Below are 17,847 nucleotides of genomic sequence, written 5' to 3' on the forward strand. Positions count from 1 at the left end.
GTAATTTTACACTGGGGTTTCTGGTCTACTGCTGCCATGATCAGTTAGTCTGTTTGTGTTATTGTGTGTTACATAAATATTATTTTGGATCCAAACTGAACCTTTAAAACACCAAAGTAACACAATAACACAAACAAGCTAAATGACTGAGACAGAGGTAGACCAGCAGCTCCAGTCTAAAATTAGTGTTTTAGTGAATGGAGTCTGGTGTGTGTGGATCTTCCAGGTCTCTCTCTGTAGGGATCCTTTCCATGATGCTGTCACACACTTAGAATAACACTCTGAGCCTGTCAGTGGATCAAACAAGCTCTTTTAGTGGACCCACTGTACCAAAATACCAAATAATAGGACCCAGGTTTAACAAATCTAAACACTAAACAGTGCCACAGTCAAAAAGAACTCGATAAAGATTTAAATCCAGTGAGGCTCTTTATGTTTGAAAACAAGAACCTCTGCACAGGAGAGTAAATCTCCGATGAAGAGTTGAGTGTTTTGAGCTCCTTTACCGTGAACCCTCATCAATGTTTCATGCTACCGTTTCTATAAGCTGCGGCTCTCTATATGCGGCGGTGCGTTCGGGTGCGTGGCTGTCGTGACCTTGCGCTGCAGCCTTGTTGAGCAAAGAGGAAGCAGGTAAATAATTAAAACTAAAGGAGGCCGAAGGGAGACGAGAAGTGACAAACAGAGTTAGACGCAGAGGTGGAGGTGCACGGAGAGAGAAAGTACATAACGAAGATAGTATTTATGATTTAATAGTATATCTAATTTATGCAACTTCATACTTATAGCCTAAATACTGAGCTTTATTTATCTGATGGGTAATAAAAAAGAGCATTAATTAAAAGTCTGACCGGACACAAACTCTAATTCCTTGCATTTCCTCCACTCCCACCTTCACATCTTGCATCTGCTCACTGTTGGCAACGGGCTTGAATCACATAACTGTAATTCCTGGGATGCCTCACAGGGGTGGAGCATCATGTGCACATTCTCTCTATCCCACACCGTGTAATGTTTGAGACTGCAGGTCCACGAATGTGCTTTTTTGTTCTGGTGGGTTTTTTCTTTCCTACCTCTGGATTTGTGCGCCGGCTCTCCGGCTGTCTGGCCGTCCGCTCGGTCTGCAGGCTGACTGGCAGAAGCTCCTGCAGGGACATGAGAGCATCAACCAGGCTGCACCTAAATCAGTGGGGATGCTCTCTGATAACATTACATCTGGGTTTTTAACCCAGAATAACATTTATCAGGCTGTAAAGTGGTTTGAAATACTTCTGCCATTAAGAAATAATATAAATGTTATTTAATATTATGGATCCTGCCTCCCCCTCACCTCTGCGCTGTGGTTTCAGGTTGCGGTGGATCGGCGGGGGCATGGCCTCCACCTCCAGCCCACCGACAGTGTTTATGGTGTTCCTCCGGAGCGGAGGGGTGAGGGGAGCGACGGGAGTCAGAGGGGAGTTACGGAAACCCATGTGGGCGGGTGGCGGGACTTGTCTGCCCAGGGAGGCCAGGTCGGCGGCGGCAGGGGTGGGATGAACGGGAAGGGAAGGGGTGAGTGGGGTCATGGGGACGTAGTTGGCGTCCTGGAGGAGTGAGGGGTCAGAGGGAAGAGGTGGAGGCACCCTGGAAGGAGAGAAGAAGGAGTTAGAAGCTGCTGTGTGTGGAGCTGATGGATCCGCTGGCCGCTGGGTGCTGCTGACTGACCTCGGAGCGACAGGAGGCTCAGTGGTGGCGGCGCTCATGGGAACATAGTTTTCATCCACATCATCATCCTCAGAGCAAACGCTCCCCAGAGGCACCATGCCTTTATTAAACTGAGAGATTGACGACAAAACACAGAGACGAAGAGTGAATTAAGGGACAGAACAGATATTCTGTTACAGTTATTGAGAGTTTTAACTCACAAAGTAGCTGTTGAAGCTGTCACTGAACTCAAACATGCTCGCTCTGTCCGACAGAGACCGAGGGATGTAAGAAGACTCAGAACCTGAAAGACAGAGACAGACTGATAAATAAACCACCTGAAGCTCTGTAACAGGATGACACCTCAACGTTTCGGGGGAATTTTGTGCAAACTAGCTGAGAGTTTGACGAGAACATCGATACCAATCTCACGTCGGCTTCTTCTCTGCCTTAAAATGGAACTTGTGAGCTCCTGGAAGTCCAAATGGTTTGACTGTGAGAACGCCGTTGCTAGGTAATGCTGCTAGGCAATGTTGCTAGGCAATGCTGCTAGATGATGTTGCTAGGTAATGTTGCTAAGTTTTGCTGCTAGGTAATGTTGCCAGGCAATTCTGCTAGATGATGTTGCTAGGCAATGTTGCTAGGCAACATGGATGCAAAAAGGCCACAGAGGCTAACAGTTTTGTAGCTAGCTAGCATCTAATGTAACGTTGATGCAGGAAAACTAAGAAAAACACCACAGAAGTAAAAAGTATGTACGAGTATAAACTTAATAATTTACTTCTTCTACGTTTCTGAAATGGTGATTACCTCGAGAGAGAGAGAGAGAGAGACTGTTTCATTGGGCTTTCATTCTTTATGCTAAGCTAAGCTAAACTAAGCTAACTGTCTGCCGACCAGTTTGTTGACCTTAGTTGATCTTCTCAACTCTTCTATCAAACTATCGATATAATTCTACATGGAGAAGGGACTTGCTTGTGCCGTGTATTGACCACGATTACAGTTTAAAAATGAAGTGTAACTTATTGGCAGAACTTTCGTGGAGCTTAAAGACTCTAAAACGTTTTATGGAAACAGAGTTTGACCAGATCTGAATCCAGATGGACAGAAGTGACTGTTGTCCTGAATTTGCTCCTAAGCCGCCGCCATGATAGAACAGGGGCTGTTTTCCAACACTGCAGATTTGGAAACAGAGAGCCGGCTGAAAAAATGTCTTTGTGCTGTTGTGGGGCAAAGTTCACGCCGTATTAATGAAACTATTGCCAATCACATTATCGCGCAAACAGGCTCAGGTTGTTTCAGCTGTGAGGATATAATCCATCAGCGCTGCCTGCTCTGCACAATGAGGCTGCTTTATAACGGCAGAGCTCTCTGATCCCCTCTGAGGTACCAGCGTTAAAACTCTCTGACAGCTAATAGCCACCAATCAGCCCCTTTCAGGGATTTAACAGTTCGCTGTAACGCCACACGACTGGAGAAGCTGCAGGGGAAACCAAGCAAGAACTTTCTGGCAATTAATTTTTAACTTTTATCATGAAAAAATGATGATCTCACATTAGAAACAGACAAATACCTACAGGAGGAACTGGTTAAAACCTATTTTAGAGTAATTTTTTCCCTTTGTGCAAGTGTAGGTATGTAGAGATGTGCATGTACATGTGCACTGAACATGATAATAATAATAATAATGATAATAACAATAAGAAAACTATTATTAGTATTATTTTCATTATTAATATCAATACATATTTTCCCTCAGCATAAAATATTTATTTTGAGTGTTGACTGTATGAACAACAATATGATGTGTCAGCAAAAGCACTCTGCAATAAAGTAAATAAAGTATTTGTTTGCATTGATTTAATTATAATCCTACTGATTTACGTGACCTGTCAGAATTCCCCAAAATGTTGAACTACTCCTTTAAAACAAGGCGTTTAACTAAACTGAGTGATCTCTTCTCACCCGTCTGTGTGCGTCCCGGCACTGTGACGGTGTTGCTCCTCGGCAGGCCTCCGCCCTCCGAGGTGGACCGGGGGAGCGTGGCGAGCCCCGTGCCCACAGCCGAGCTCTCCGCCTGGGCCGCGATGGAGGGAGGCTTGGGAGGGCGTGGAGGAGGAGTCGGGGTGGAGGCGTTGAGCTCCGCCTGGGTCAGGGAGTCCACGCTGGGGGTAGAGGACGGGCGGTGAGGGGGTCGTGGTTGCGAGGTGGATGCCGGGCGGGGGATCTGGTAACCACTGGTGGTGTATGAGTGTGTGTTTGGATGCATGGCGGCGTGCGTGTCATCACCGAGGGGTATCGCCACGGGCCGCAGGTGGAAGTCCAGGGAGTGCTTCCTGGGGTGAGGAGAGGGGTGGCAGCGAGGTCGGGGTCGTTTCTGGAGGTCAGAGGTCGTGCTGGCGTCCAGCGATTGGCTGAAAGGGCCCGTCATGGCGGGGGCCGCCCAATGGATTGCCCTAACGCCATAGGAAGAGGAGGATGATGCAAGTGGGAGGCCGTTGGCGAGGAGGGATGGAGAGGAGGAGGAGGAAGAAGAGGAGGAGGTGGTGGATGGAGGAGGGTAGTGGTTGTCGTTGTAGTCTGTTTCAAGAGAGATGGAGGAACCCGCAGGAGGCCTGGACACAGAAAGACACCAAAATAAGAGCGCTGAATCAGCAGAGACTTGATTTTTAGGAAAATAAGTTTTTGAAGTTTTCAATTCAGTTTCTAAGTCAAAGAGCTCCACGTGAGCGGCAGGCGAAGCTCCACACCTCAGCAAATCACAGCCGAAACCATGTGCACAGATAGAAATCTCCCCAGCTGAGGAGGAAAGTAGGTTTTATTGTGTTGTTCTGATTAACTGTCCCATGAAAGTCAACCCTTTCAGAAAAGCGTGGGTGTGATCCAGGCTCAGATAAACCTCTAATCCTCGTCCTCAGCCTCTACACGTCTGAACCTGTGGCTGGTTGTTTTAGCTGCAGCTGGTTTTCTTCAGAGTGGGAAGGTCAAATTTATGCATTTTCACATGACTCACAGACTGTTTCTCTGATGAGCATCACAGGAAATAAAACGCACTTCATCTCCTCAAGACTTCAGCACGACAAACCATCCATGTCAGGTTGGATTGAACTAAAGTAAAGATGTTTTCAATATTACCTGTTTACAGCATCATTGAAACAAAAATAAATCTTAAAAAAACACCAAAAACAACCAAACAAGGGGATTTTTGAAGTGTTTCTATAGTTATGAGTGATTTTCACATCCCAAAATGAGGTGTTGTTTCCTGTATTTGGCTGCTGTTGTTTTTACCTGATGTGACTCTGGCAGTGCGACAGCCACAGATAATCTTCCTCAGCGTTGCCGTACGGCTCCAGGTTTCTCACGCTCACTGGATCATAGGGGGGCGGCACTGACCCTGCCAACGCTGTGACGGTGCCGCCGGTCGGCGGCGTCGCTGTCGTGGAGGACGAGCCAGAGACTGGAGGTCGCTCAGGAACTACAGCAGGGGAAAGAAGATTGTGGGTTTTAGAGTGAATTTCTTCCACACAGGTGCTAAATGACTTGAGTTTAGGACTGAGGTTGTAGTCAGTGGTTGCGTTGGACTCCATTGCTTTGCACTGTAATATGTTTCGGAGCCATTAGCACCATCCAACATGGCCGCCCATCGCCTGCTCTCCTGGTAAAGTGCACAAGCTAACAAACCACCACATTTAGACACATTTCGATTCTGACGGTGTTACAGGACGTTACACGAACACTTTGTCTAACGTGACAGTTAGCAGGAGGCTAAACTATTAGCACCATCCAACATGGCCGCCCATCTCCTGCTCTCCTGGTGAATCACCACCATGTGGATGTTCTCATAATAACGTTCCCTCCATGACAGAGACTGTTGGTGGACTCTGACTCCTGTTTTACTGCCTTTATTGTCTTTATTGTCTGATGAGTCCGTCTTTCTTTGTTCTGCAGTGAAAACACTTGTTGGAACAGAAACTTTTCCTCCACTGAATCAGACTTTCAGCCAATAGGAACGCTCTCTCTCTCTCTGAGGGGACCTGTGATTGGCCAAAGCCTCCTGTTACCGGGTAGATTTACTAAAAACCTGAAAACAGCCCAGAGGAGCAGCACAAGGCCAGTTTACTGTCAGCTGATCTGCAGCCTGATGAGAGGGTATTATGGGATATAAACTGCCTACCTCAGCTTTAATGAAAATCATTTGTAACGTAGACTTTATGGATTAAATTCTCCAGGTGTACCTAATAAAGTGGCCATTGAGGTTAGGTTTAGGGTTAGCAATGCAATGTGAAGCCCTTAAACTATGACGTTTTTCCATTTTTCGCTTAATTTTCATTTTCTCCTTTGATAAAAAAATAAGGAAACGACTCATGTATTCATCATGAAGGATAGTAGATAGCAGCCTGTCGTGTGTTCAGGTGAGATTTACTGTAAATATGAATATTCAGTCAACCTCATACAATAAATAAACATCTGTTAGGTCAAAGTAGATTAGAAATAATCAATTAAATGAACAATGAACTGAGAAAAGAGTGTTTTGTTGTGTCATACAGAATGAATCACTGTTTGTATTAAGCCACCTTTATAAAAACAAGACAAAAGGCTGTTCTACATAATCACATTCACATGATAACACACAAGCTTTGTCCGACTTTCTCTCCGCATGTCCTCTCATTTCTCTCCTCCCACCGGTTTTCACACTGACTCAGCCACTCAGCCCACACACATCGACTTATTTCAGATGCAGAGAGAGGTGTGAGGAGAATATTCCGGCCTTACCGTCGTCGGTGGGGTTGAAGCCGCAGAGCAGGCAGATGGAGGACACCCAGCGGTTCATGTCCTCTTCGGACTCGGCCACCAGGTACCAGGTCCTCTCCTCCGTCCTCAGGTCGAAGACGAAGCTGCTCTCCAGCTCCTTCTTTGTGAACGACAGGCCGGCGTCCACCTGAAGAGGGAAGGTGATGCAAGCAGGAGAGAGAGGCGTCAAACATTTTCCTTTTTCTAAACCTGCACAAAGTGTTTCAAAGGGTTTCTTCCTGGAGCTTTACTCCACTATTAAAGAGATGAGGACGGTGATCTGTGCTGCGTTATCATTTGCAGTGATAATAATAATAAAAAAGTGCTTTACAAACCAAAAATAAAACCAGACAAGATGATTAAAATGAGAATAAAACCAAAGGATAAAAGCACACAGGAAGTAAAACCAGTGTTCACAAAGAGAAAAGTTTTAAGATGACATTTAAAAATGACATTATCCTGCTTGTGACACTTCTTTTGTTCTGAGGAAATCAATAATTTGATATAAAATAATCATTAAAAGATATTTATTGGTTCCCCTATCAGACCTGCATCCATAGCAACCGTCTGTTACACATGGCAACAGTAGCAGAGCCCGACTGACCAATCAGGATCGAGGGTTTAACAAAGCCGTGCAATAAACAACATTTATATTTTTGCTTTTTAGCGGCTGGACTTCCGTTGACTTCCCAGCGTCACGCCCTCCTGGGGCTGCTCACCTGTTCGCACTGGTTCAGGTTGATGGTCCTGATGGGCCGCCGTGAATGCTGGTTCTTGTAGTACTGCAGGACGTCGGGCTCCCCGCTCAGCCGGCCGCTCCGCAGCACGAACCAGCGCCTCTTCCACGCCTGCAGAGGGCGACACACACTTCTTAACAATCAATCAATATTGATCATGATAAGTTAAAGCAAAACTTGATTAATTATAATTACACCCTACAATACAGGCATTGGCCTAAAATCAACATACTATTACAGTAATATTCATGGTCCCAAGAGGATGATCCCTTATTAGTAATCTTGATGAAGCCTCCTCTAGCAACACCCTCAGGACATAATGAACATCTTCTCTTTTCACCCTCTGGTGGTAAATACTTGGAAAAGCTTCTCCCCAGAGGATGAACCCTTTACACGTCCAACCCTCCGTCAGCTTTTCTGCAGCGACACCAAACGTCCAAACTCCGACCATCATGTTTCAAAAGCACGCGTTGAGATGTTCATCCAATTTGGCGCAAATATTCATGTTCCCCAGAGGACGACCCCTGCTGACTCTAGTGTGCATCATTACTCTGCATCTACAGATGAAATTTAAGAAATTAATTTAACAACTTAAAGCCTTTTTTTTTGTCAAATTAATGTTTTACAGTCGATTATTGATTACAAGGTCATTTAAACGCTAAATGTTTGGCTCTTCTCTGTTGTCATCATGCGCTGAGCATTATGGGTAGGGTCCATCTCCCACGAGCGATCCACGAGATGACACTTCATATTTCAGGCATGACTCACCAACCGTGTGTGTGTGTGTGTGTGTGTGTGTGTGCAAAAGACACATCATGATTATTTAAAAGGTGTGAAGCAGAGGATTTTTAAAACACACACACACCATTGACACGTTCATGTGTATAGGCTGAGAGTGTGTGTGTGTGTGTGTGTGTGTGTGTTTATGATCAAAGTACACAGCAATTAAATACTGTGGAGCACATTTACCCCCCCCACCACCCCTTTCTCTCCAAACACTGACAGGAAGAGGAAGTAGCTGAACAGGAAATGCCGGTGAGAGATGGCAGTAACTGTGTTTGTTTCTTGTCTGCCCCCCCCCACTTCCAAATCTGTTTGATGATCAGTCGTCTTCTCCAAATAAAACCAGCGGGTTGTTCCTCTAATTAAAGGAACAGGACTCCAAATCCAAATCAACCACAAAGTTCACCTGAAGTGTTTCTCATCAAGCTTTATTTTGAAAGTCTGACTGAATGTTTGTGCTTTTATTGTTGCTAATTTTAAGGAGGAGAGCGTTAAATAACATCCAACACGTTGAAACACCAGTTTTAGTCTTTCTGCAGTGGTGTTATCTATAACACAACCCCTTTTTCCTTTAACACGCTCTTTTATCTCCTCTGCACCGACTTCTCTCTCATTTCACCTCCTCTGCTTTTGTTTCGTTTCCTCCTCTGACCTCTGACCCCGACAGGAAGAGGGCACAATGGATCTAAAAAAAAAAAAACACTTCCTCCATCCTGCCCTCAGACCAAAATTAACACCAAAGTGCCTAAATAATACAATTCCCGCTGTTCACTTCCCCATTTGCAGATCTATTCCCCCTCTTTTGACTCACAACGCTTTTGATTTGATAGCAGTCCCCGTGGTTGTTTGTTGTACGTTATTGCAAACTAAGAAGCATCAAAATTAAAGGGATCATTCACTACTCTTTAAGTTTGCCTGTGTGACAGCATCATGGAAAGGATCCCTACAGAGAGAGACCTGGAAGATCCTTTTGGTTTAACCACAAACAGCACACACACCAGACTACATTCACTAAAACAGGGATTTTAAATGGCAGTTGCTGATTTACCGCTGTCTTGATCAGTTAGCTTGTTTGTGTTATTGTGTGTTTTAAAGGATTCGTTTGGATCCAACACTACATGTGCGTAACACACAATAACACAAACAAAGTAATCGACAACACAGCAGTAGTCCAGCAACTTCTGTGCTGTGCAAGGTAAAATCCCTGTTTTAGTGAATGTAGTCTGGTGTGTGTGCAGAGAGCGATATAACGGCTGTTTGTGGTTAAACCAGAAGGATCTTCCAGGTCTTTCTCTGTAGGGATCCTTTCCATGATGCTGTCACACACTTAGAATAACACTCTGAGCCTGTCAGTGGATCAAACAAGCTCTTTTAATGAACACACTTTGATTGGATGCAGTTGCCCCAAATGATTAGAATAACAGGTTGTCAGTGTTCGGATGACATTTCAGCCATTACAGCCTGTTCTCAGTTGTCGGCTGATGTGATCTACTGGATCAATTCCAAAGCTTTTTGCACTTCCTAGTAGTTTCAAACTCAAAGTATGTAAAAAAAAAGTGAGCCGTGGTTTAAAAAGACTAAAGTTATCCTTTAAACACAAAGGACTACAGACGGTAGGTCACAGTTTAACCATGAAGCCTGTGAACTGTGACGGATGTTTGGGTCATAATTTATCCGTCTGCATTTCATTTCTCCCCTGGTTGTTCGGATTTAAACGATGCAGCGTATCTTCAAATGTTTGGAACCAGCTGCTCCTCTGACAGCAAAAGAGCTAAAAATCAGCTGTGGGTGTTTTCCACAGAGAAGAAACGGCTCGTTTGGTATTAATTCACCGGTCGGCTGTCTTCCACTAACGCTGTGGCTGGTGCTCAGCCTGTGTGATGTTTGGACAGCTTGTATTACAAGTGTTCGTCTGTATTGTGATGTTTCCAGACCTCAAACCTTTCCTGATGCAGCTAAACTTAAACTGTGCTTGACCCTAGGTGTGTGTGTGTGTTTCCAAATCTTCTAAAGCTCCAGGGAGCCCCCCCCCCCTCTTCCAACCAGCTGAGAGTGATTAGTTTATTACATAACACACACACACACACACACACACACAGAAGAGGGAGTGTATGATGAGGTATTCTCTGCAGACTCTGGGCCAGAACACATGAACACATGAACACATGAACACATGAACCTCGGCCTGCTGCAGCCATTACAGGCAGCTCCGTGTGAGTGTGTGTGTGTGTGTGTTGACAGTACACACACAGCTGCCAGGCAGTGTGTGTGTGTGTACACACTGGGCTGTATATACCATCATGGCTGAATGTATACACAGTCTCAACAGGGGCTCTTCTTCTTCTCCCACCTTTAAGGAGTCACTCAATAACAAAGTGCAACACGAGCGAATTGTCTTTGCAGTTGTTCCTTTTCTCACAAACAGGGATTGTGGGTAATGAAGTCCTCGTAGTTAAAGCCGATCGACATGTTTTTATTATTCAGTGCTTCCAGCTACTCTTTGTTTCGGTGTGTGTGCTGTCATTCTTGGAGGGAGGGAGAGTGTGTGTCGCTGTTTCAGACGGTGGTGAAAAAAAAGGGAACTTCTCTCTAAACACACACACACACACACACACACACACACACACACACACACACACACACACACAGAGAGAGAACTGGAAGTTAAAGTACATGAATGAAAGAGAAAGGAGACAGACATTTACACAGAAAAACAAAACAGAGCTCAAAAGGTTTTCAGTGGAAGGAAAGAAAGAAAGATTTCAATAACAGAACGGAGAGGAGACACGAGATTAACTCAACTCACTGGCAAGGCATGCCAGATATGCAGTGTATGTGCAGTGTGTGTGTGTGTGTGTGTGTGTGTGTGTGTGTGTGCGTCTTTCCTGGAAGGCGAGCCGAGCTGCTGCTGCTGCTGCTGAGCTGATTTGAATGTAATTTTTGTTTTTGTATCTTACAACTTTTTTTGATGCACTATTTCATTTCAAAAGAATCTATTTTATCTGCACAGTTAAACCTTTACGTCACTTCTTCCCCTCGTGCAGACTGGGACCATTAACTCTAACTTTCTGATTTGAAAGATGCAAAAAGTACCTTCAGATGTTGTGACCCAGCTGTTTCAGGTGTTTCCCTCATTGGTTAAGAGCTAAAAATCAGCTGTGGATGTGATTTAGAAAACAAAAGCGTGCAGAAGAAATAGTCCTCTTGGTGTTAATACACGGCTCCTTTGTTAAAGGTCATTAATGATGAAAATATTCTTTAATTCTATATATAGAATTGTAAATATACACATCTGTTATCTATGTTACTGCTTAAAAGTATAACTATTGCTGTAGTTCTCCAAATAAATGAATAGAGAGCATCTTTAGATCAATACATGGATCAGTTCAGTGGCCAATATACAGTTTGTGCTTTAATTTAAACCAAAAAAAGTCCCGGTGTGTCTGCAGGCAGCAGCTCTGAAGCTTTTATCAGTTTATTTCTATGACTGTGCAGCTTGGAAGTGACTCAGTGAGTAAACTGTGATGAAACCAGGAGCTAATCAGGATTGATTGATTGTTCGGCCTGAACATTAACATCCAGGTACTTTTGTTTTTTAAAGTTTCTTCTGAGGTTCATTAGTACTCACGTAACGCCGCAGCTTTTTCTCTGGTGGAGATTTCCTCAGCCAGCCCTCACACACCACCTCCCCTGCTCCGCTCATCCCGAGGCAGCAGACACTCTCTCCAATCAATCAATCGATCAGCTGGCAGACAGGATCAATCAGGCCTCCCAGCGGCCTGTCAGACTCAACCAATCAGCTGTCAGATCAGTTAATCTGTGAGGCTTTTCAATCAGACTTCAGCTCAGCTGCAAATCCTCCAAACAATCCAACGATCTTTAAATCAGCAGATCAGTTTGAGTCCCAGTCAGCTGATCGGCCTCTGATCAATAACCTCAGCTCTGATCATCCACACATGCAGGAGCTGCTCCTCCGTCCACGGCCGAGTCACACCTCCTTCTGAAAGGCTGCTACTTCCCAGCACACTCACTTTTCCCTCCTCCTCCTCCTCCTCTTCCTCCTCCCCCTTCTCTCTCTCTCTCTCTCTCTCTCTCTCTCTCTCGGGCCGTACAATAACCAAACACAATGCCTCAGCTCGGACATTCCTTCTCTCCTCTCCTCCCACTTTTTCCTCCTCCTCCTCCTCCTCCTCCTCAGCTCAACAGGAAACTCCCCCTGTGGATTTGTGTGTGTGTGTGTGTGTGTGTGTGAGAAAGAGAGTTTTCTCATGCTGAAAAAGACAATCTGTTCTTCCGAAAACATTTGGAGAAAACAAAAACATGTGATGCCTTCAAAATAAAACACTTAAAATAAAATAAAACTCTTCAAACTGGCCCTTAAGTCTCCTCGCAGGCTCCCTGTGTGCCAAAGGATGGATTTATTAAACTCCTGTTACCTGCTGATACAAAACCTAAATATATTTCTGACTCAAATCAAAACCAAGTAAGATGAAGCATCTTTTAGCTCCCTGAACACCTGAAGTCTGCTAAAACTGTAATAGAGCTTCGTTACTTTCTCTTAATCTATTTGCATACATTTAAATTACCTTAAACTGCATCTTCTCTTAAGTGTTAACTATTAATCTGCTTCTGCTTTTATTATCTCTTACATGCAATTTTAATGTTTTCTGTGTCTCATTTCTTGGCTTCTGTCTAAATTACTTATAAGCTGTAGCTGCTGAGCGTCTGCTTCTGCTCCTACAGGACATTAAACACCTCCTCTTAAAGGACTCATGAGACACAGATTAGAAGGAGAACAGTCACTTTTAGTCACTCGAGCTTCAGAAATGCTGCATCCTGCATCCATTTGAGCCACAAAAGGCCGAACACGACTGTTTTATCAGGCTGCAGTGGCTCCTGTGGTAAACTTAGAGATAACTGCTGACCTCTAGTGGCACTTTTAGATACTAGAAGTTTAATAACAGGTAGTTTACCAACAATTTATCAACTCCTCAAACAGAAAATAAAGGTCAGACATAAAATACAGTGTTGTGTTATTATCATTCATATATTGTCATGTTTAATCTGTAACCATATTGATCTTTATTAGTCATCTTCCTACTGTCAGTACTATAGTTGCTGTTATTATTTTGGTTCTGTTCGAGGTTTCTTCCTGTTAAAGGGGAGTTCTTCCTGCCACTGTTGCCTAATATAACATCTGATTCTGCTCATGTGGGGATTCTCGAATCCTTAATGTTGAATTCCTGAATCGTTTCCTGGTCTCTCTCTTGATTTAAGAGTTTGGTCTGGACCTGCTCTTTATGGAAAGAGTCTGGAGAGATGAATTGGCGCTCTACAAATAAAGATTAACTGATTGTATAAATCTACTTATTGTCTCTGCTGTTTATTTGCATGTTTGTCTGAACACAAAATGAAAAACGAGAGAAGTTGTACCGGCTCACATTTGAATGACGTATCACAGCCAGCCGCTCTGGGCCGAATCGCCTCTCTGGATTTGAATACACACTTGTCACTGCTTATATAAAAGTCATTTGAATTCGGACAAATGTCGGATCTTAATGAGTTATATTTGCATTATGATGCTTTAAAAATCCTTCACGGATCTGACAAACATGTTTGATTATAGGTTTATAGGAAGGTTTTTGCTGTTGGCTGACGAGTGACGTTCTAGTGAGAATAGAAATGTCTTAGTTGTTAAATAAGCAGTTTGTGCTCTGGTCTCCCTGGAAGTGCAGAGCGTGACGACTAAAATTTGTCTACGAAATTAAGCGTGTTAAAAAGTCTGAACACCTGTTCCACACACACACACACACACACACTCACGTGTTAATAAAGTACATACGTGGGTCAGATACTAGTCTTGTGCCGTCTCTGAAACACAGCAGGAGGAAGATCAGACGTAAACAAGGTGGGCGTCCTTTAAGAATATCATGTTTTAGTTATTCATGTTCAGGCCTGCAGTTCTTCATTATTGACTAATCTGCCAATTATTATCTCATTTGATAATTTAGAGAAAATGTTCATCACATCCTCTTAGAGCCCTTCAAGCAGAAAATGTTGATCGTATTTTCACCAATTAATTTTCTTTGATTAATGCAAGTTGTTGTTGAGGAAGTTATCACCATCGAGGCCAAAATGTTAAGCTTTCATTGTAAAATCCAAATTACGTGGAAGAAAAGATGATCACTGGGAAAAGAAGTTAAAAAGTGCACCTACCAACCTAATGAGGAGTGCGTCTGATCAGCTCATTGCTGTGATAAATACTGTAATATTTAGAAGTTTTCATGAGCCATATTGAGTTATTGACTCACCTTGAAATGTTGTGACTGATACTAGAACTTTTAGCAAAACACATCTGCCGACACGATAGAGGAAAATTTAAATCCGCTGGGTCGTCGTGAATTGTCATAACTTTTAAATGCACAAGTTGAATTTAGGGTGGATGTCAATTTCAGGTTCAGTGGTGAGCCTAAATTAACTTTAGATTGAATGGTTGTCTGTCTGTCGGCCCTGTGATAACCGATGGTCTAGTCATGATGTACCCACAGTCTCAATAAAGAAGTGTTCCAGGTCTGAACAGTAAGCTGAAGAGTCCAGCAGGGGGCGACTCCGCCCCCTGCTGAAATAAAATGAATAAAATGTTTTCTTTTTTGTACTTATCCTCATGTTTTGTCTCACAGTGTCATCTTATATTTATATTCTTTAATTACGGCTACATTAGCTCCACAAACAAGACACACAGGTTCACCTCCGATATCGACAAACAGGTAAACCTCTGCCTCCCACCTGCTTTGAAAGTCTCTGTTTTCAAAGTCCACTTAAGTGTCACTATGAAAATCCGCTGATGATGCATTGATCAGCTGATCAGTGTGCCATTATACCTGCGGGAGGAGGGGCTGCTGCACGGGTCTTGACTAGCGCAGCAGCACAGTGCATTGTGGGATTTGTAGTATGAGAGGTGGGAGTGATATTTACAGACGGGCCTTTGTTAACAGTCTCATGAAATTATCTCGCGGGCCGTATATAATTGCCGGATGTGGCCCGCGGGCCTTGAGTTTGACATGAATGATTTAGAGGAAGATACACCAGGAAGAGGGAGGAGGGGCTTTAGGGCGGGGCTACCCTGTGACTAACCAATCAGAGGCGGGTCATGCCTAAACCTAACCAGTCAGAACCATATGTGTGGCTCCAAAATGCAAAAAATGCCAAACTGCACCTAGAAGCCGTAAAACATCCTGTTTTTATTATTTTAAATATAATTATTAGTAGGTCATGCTACAGTAAAATTAACTTCCACTGACATTGTTTGTGACTCTAAAACTGTCCGACTCGACAGAACGGTCTATTAGCATGCTGTGGCTAATGCTAATCCTTGCACAAAGTCCTAAAAACAGCCAGGAATTAGATGTTCTGATGTGTGATTCTGATTCAGATCCACATGCAGATTGAAAACTATACCATGCTAATAATAAAACAAATATAAAGGTAGTTTTGGTGTTTCTCTCTTCCTCTTCTTCATCTCCACATTCTTCCTCTCTCTCTGTTCTCTCCACCAGGCCTCCAACATGTCCGCCAACGTCTCCTCGCTCCCTCTTCCTTACTCGTTCATGTCCATCTGCTTTAGCTCCAGAGGCGGCAGCATGCTCTTCCTCACCTTCACCATCGCCAACATCCTCCTCCTCTTCCCTGTCTTCATCTTCATCCTCCACCTGGGTCACCGGCGAAGGCGGCAGCATCGCTCTGCCTCGACAAGCCACGCCGACGTCTTCACCTACCACATGGTTGTCATGGAGATGATCTTCATCTTGGCATCCGTCATCTACTGCATTGGTGTCCACAGTGTTCTCCCCACGGTGATGATAACGGCCTCCCATCTTGTCTTCAGCACCTCATGTGGGCAGATGTCATTTCACTTGCTCACCTGCGTGGAGCGATACCTGGCCGTCGTTCACCCCATCACCTACATGCACCTAAAGAAGGGCAGCGGGGTCAGAATCAGAAACGTCATCACTCTGTGTGTTTGGCTGCTGAGTTTCGCACAGATAAGTTTCACTGCGATGCCCTCTATTCGTGGCCGTTTACTGCCGTATTTGCTGCAGGTGGCTTTCTGCTTATCAGTCGTGTCGTTGTGCAGCGTCTCCGTGCTCAGAGCTTTGATGCGTCCTGCGCCGGGGGAAGGGGGCGGGGACAAGGACAGGGTCGACCAATCAAAGCGGAGGGCTTTCAACACCATCATGGCAATAATGGGAACTCTGGTGTTGAAGTTTGGGACCAGTCTGATTTGCACTATATTGTACACCGTGCCACAGATGAACATCAACATTCTCTGTACAACGACTGAATTGAGTTTCTGGTTGGGTCTGCCCAGCAGCCTCGTGTTGCCTCTGCTGTTTCTGCACAGAGCAGGAAAACTACCGTGCCTCAGGGGCAACACCGACCCAGAACAGGGGTCTCCATGAATAAGACAGGAGGTTTAAGAACAGGCTGTGCACAAACATAAAAAAAACAAGTTGCTGCACAGGCTTGATAGGTTTGATTTGCAATTTCAAAACTTCCACCTAAAGCTAGTGCAAATTTTAACTACATCTCCAGAGAAAAAACATGCAAGTTAATGATGCTTCCACCCACTAGCCACAAGCGTTAGCAAATATTAGGAGTCCGTGCATCAAGATAAACAGTTGGTGGTGCTAATTCTCAATGAGAATTTGTGTTTGTTGCATTAATCTGTTACATTCTCACCCACGAAGAGCTCACACGCTTTCTCAAATTGTTTCAGTGGATGCTGAAGCTGCGTGCTTCTTCCGAGTCTCCTTTAAACTTCAAAGCGATTTGTTTAAATCGATACACCAACGTTTCCACCTCAAAGCTTCATATTTAGAGTTTATGAGAATGTAAATAACACATTTTTTTTTGTTTGCAAATGAAAGTTGAATTCCTACGCGTTAAGGACACATTTAAACAATTTAATGCGCTCAGGTTTTGCTGCCATCGCCTGATGTGGTTAGAATATAGTTTTACTGACAGTAGAGTGATTTAGCTGCCTTAGTACCTCCTCTTTATTAGGTTAGATGAACACCACAGTAACCTATAACAGGTTGTATGCATGTGATGTCAATACTGTGATATTGTGTGTAAGGAAAAGCTAATCAGCCACATGTGTCTGTTTTTGGTTAATCCAGTGAATTAAACAGCTGATAAATCAAGTCTTTTGTCCACTGTTCCACTGAAATGAATCAGTCATGGTACAAAATTCTGTATATCTGATTTAAATTCTCGTGATTGGTGGTGAGATTAGAGTTTTCTTACAGTGCCCCAAGTGATGGTTAAGTTCTCCAACCGCACTAAGAAAAGCCTTAGACATGTTTCACCTCACGAGGTTCCTTTTTCTGATGCCTTCCTGTTGTAGATTTTTACCTCTGAGACTTCAGCGGCTGTGACCATTTAGGCCGGACTCTTCATCTCTGAGCAATCAGGACGGAGAATTCTTGAATTTGTCACCAACTCTGAACGCCACCATCACTGGCGCGCACTACTTTGTGGCCACAGCTCCAGACAGCTCCGACGGTTCGAGGAGGCAGAGTTTAGTCAAAATGAAGCTTAAACACTGTTTGATTTTGGGCCGTCTGAGATGAATGTTGAGGCCTTATGATGGTTTCTTGATATCCTGGTAGGATGAAAATCAGGATAAAAACGTAAAATTATAGAATTAATGTCGTATTTCTTCAGTCCAGGTACATGAAGGCTTCAAAACCATTTTGAATTAAAGTCCTGAGGCTGTAGGACTTTCAGGTGCACTTGCATGCTGGTATGTCGGACCTGCGGTTACGGACTCGATGACGCCGACATGAGCGCC

The 17,847-nt window shown here is 44.0% G+C and overlaps 1 protein-coding gene across 1 annotated transcript in view; it reads right to left on the reverse strand.

Annotated features, from left to right (window-relative positions):
- LOC139222824 (GRB2-associated-binding protein 1-like) overlaps positions 1 to 11,697 on the reverse strand; it is a 14,725-nt gene extending 3,028 nt beyond the window's left edge. The window contains exons 1-9 of the mRNA XM_070854705.1: positions 11,623 to 11,697; positions 7,194 to 7,322; positions 6,457 to 6,622; positions 4,972 to 5,158; positions 3,649 to 4,298; positions 1,905 to 1,987; positions 1,705 to 1,814; positions 1,331 to 1,623; positions 1,074 to 1,145 (exon numbers count right to left, since the gene is read on the reverse strand). Coding sequence (XP_070710806.1) covers positions 1,074 to 1,145; positions 1,331 to 1,623; positions 1,705 to 1,814; positions 1,905 to 1,987; positions 3,649 to 4,298; positions 4,972 to 5,158; positions 6,457 to 6,622; positions 7,194 to 7,322; positions 11,623 to 11,697 — 1,765 coding nt within the window. The remainder of the gene's footprint in view (positions 1 to 1,073; positions 1,146 to 1,330; positions 1,624 to 1,704; positions 1,815 to 1,904; positions 1,988 to 3,648; positions 4,299 to 4,971; positions 5,159 to 6,456; positions 6,623 to 7,193; positions 7,323 to 11,622) is intronic.
- Between the last annotated feature and the right edge of the window lie 6,150 nt (positions 11,698 to 17,847).

The sequence above is a fragment of the Pempheris klunzingeri genome, chromosome 23 (assembly GCF_042242105.1).
Source record: "Pempheris klunzingeri isolate RE-2024b chromosome 23, fPemKlu1.hap1, whole genome shotgun sequence".
Lineage (NCBI taxonomy): Eukaryota > Metazoa > Chordata > Actinopteri > Acropomatiformes > Pempheridae > Pempheris > Pempheris klunzingeri.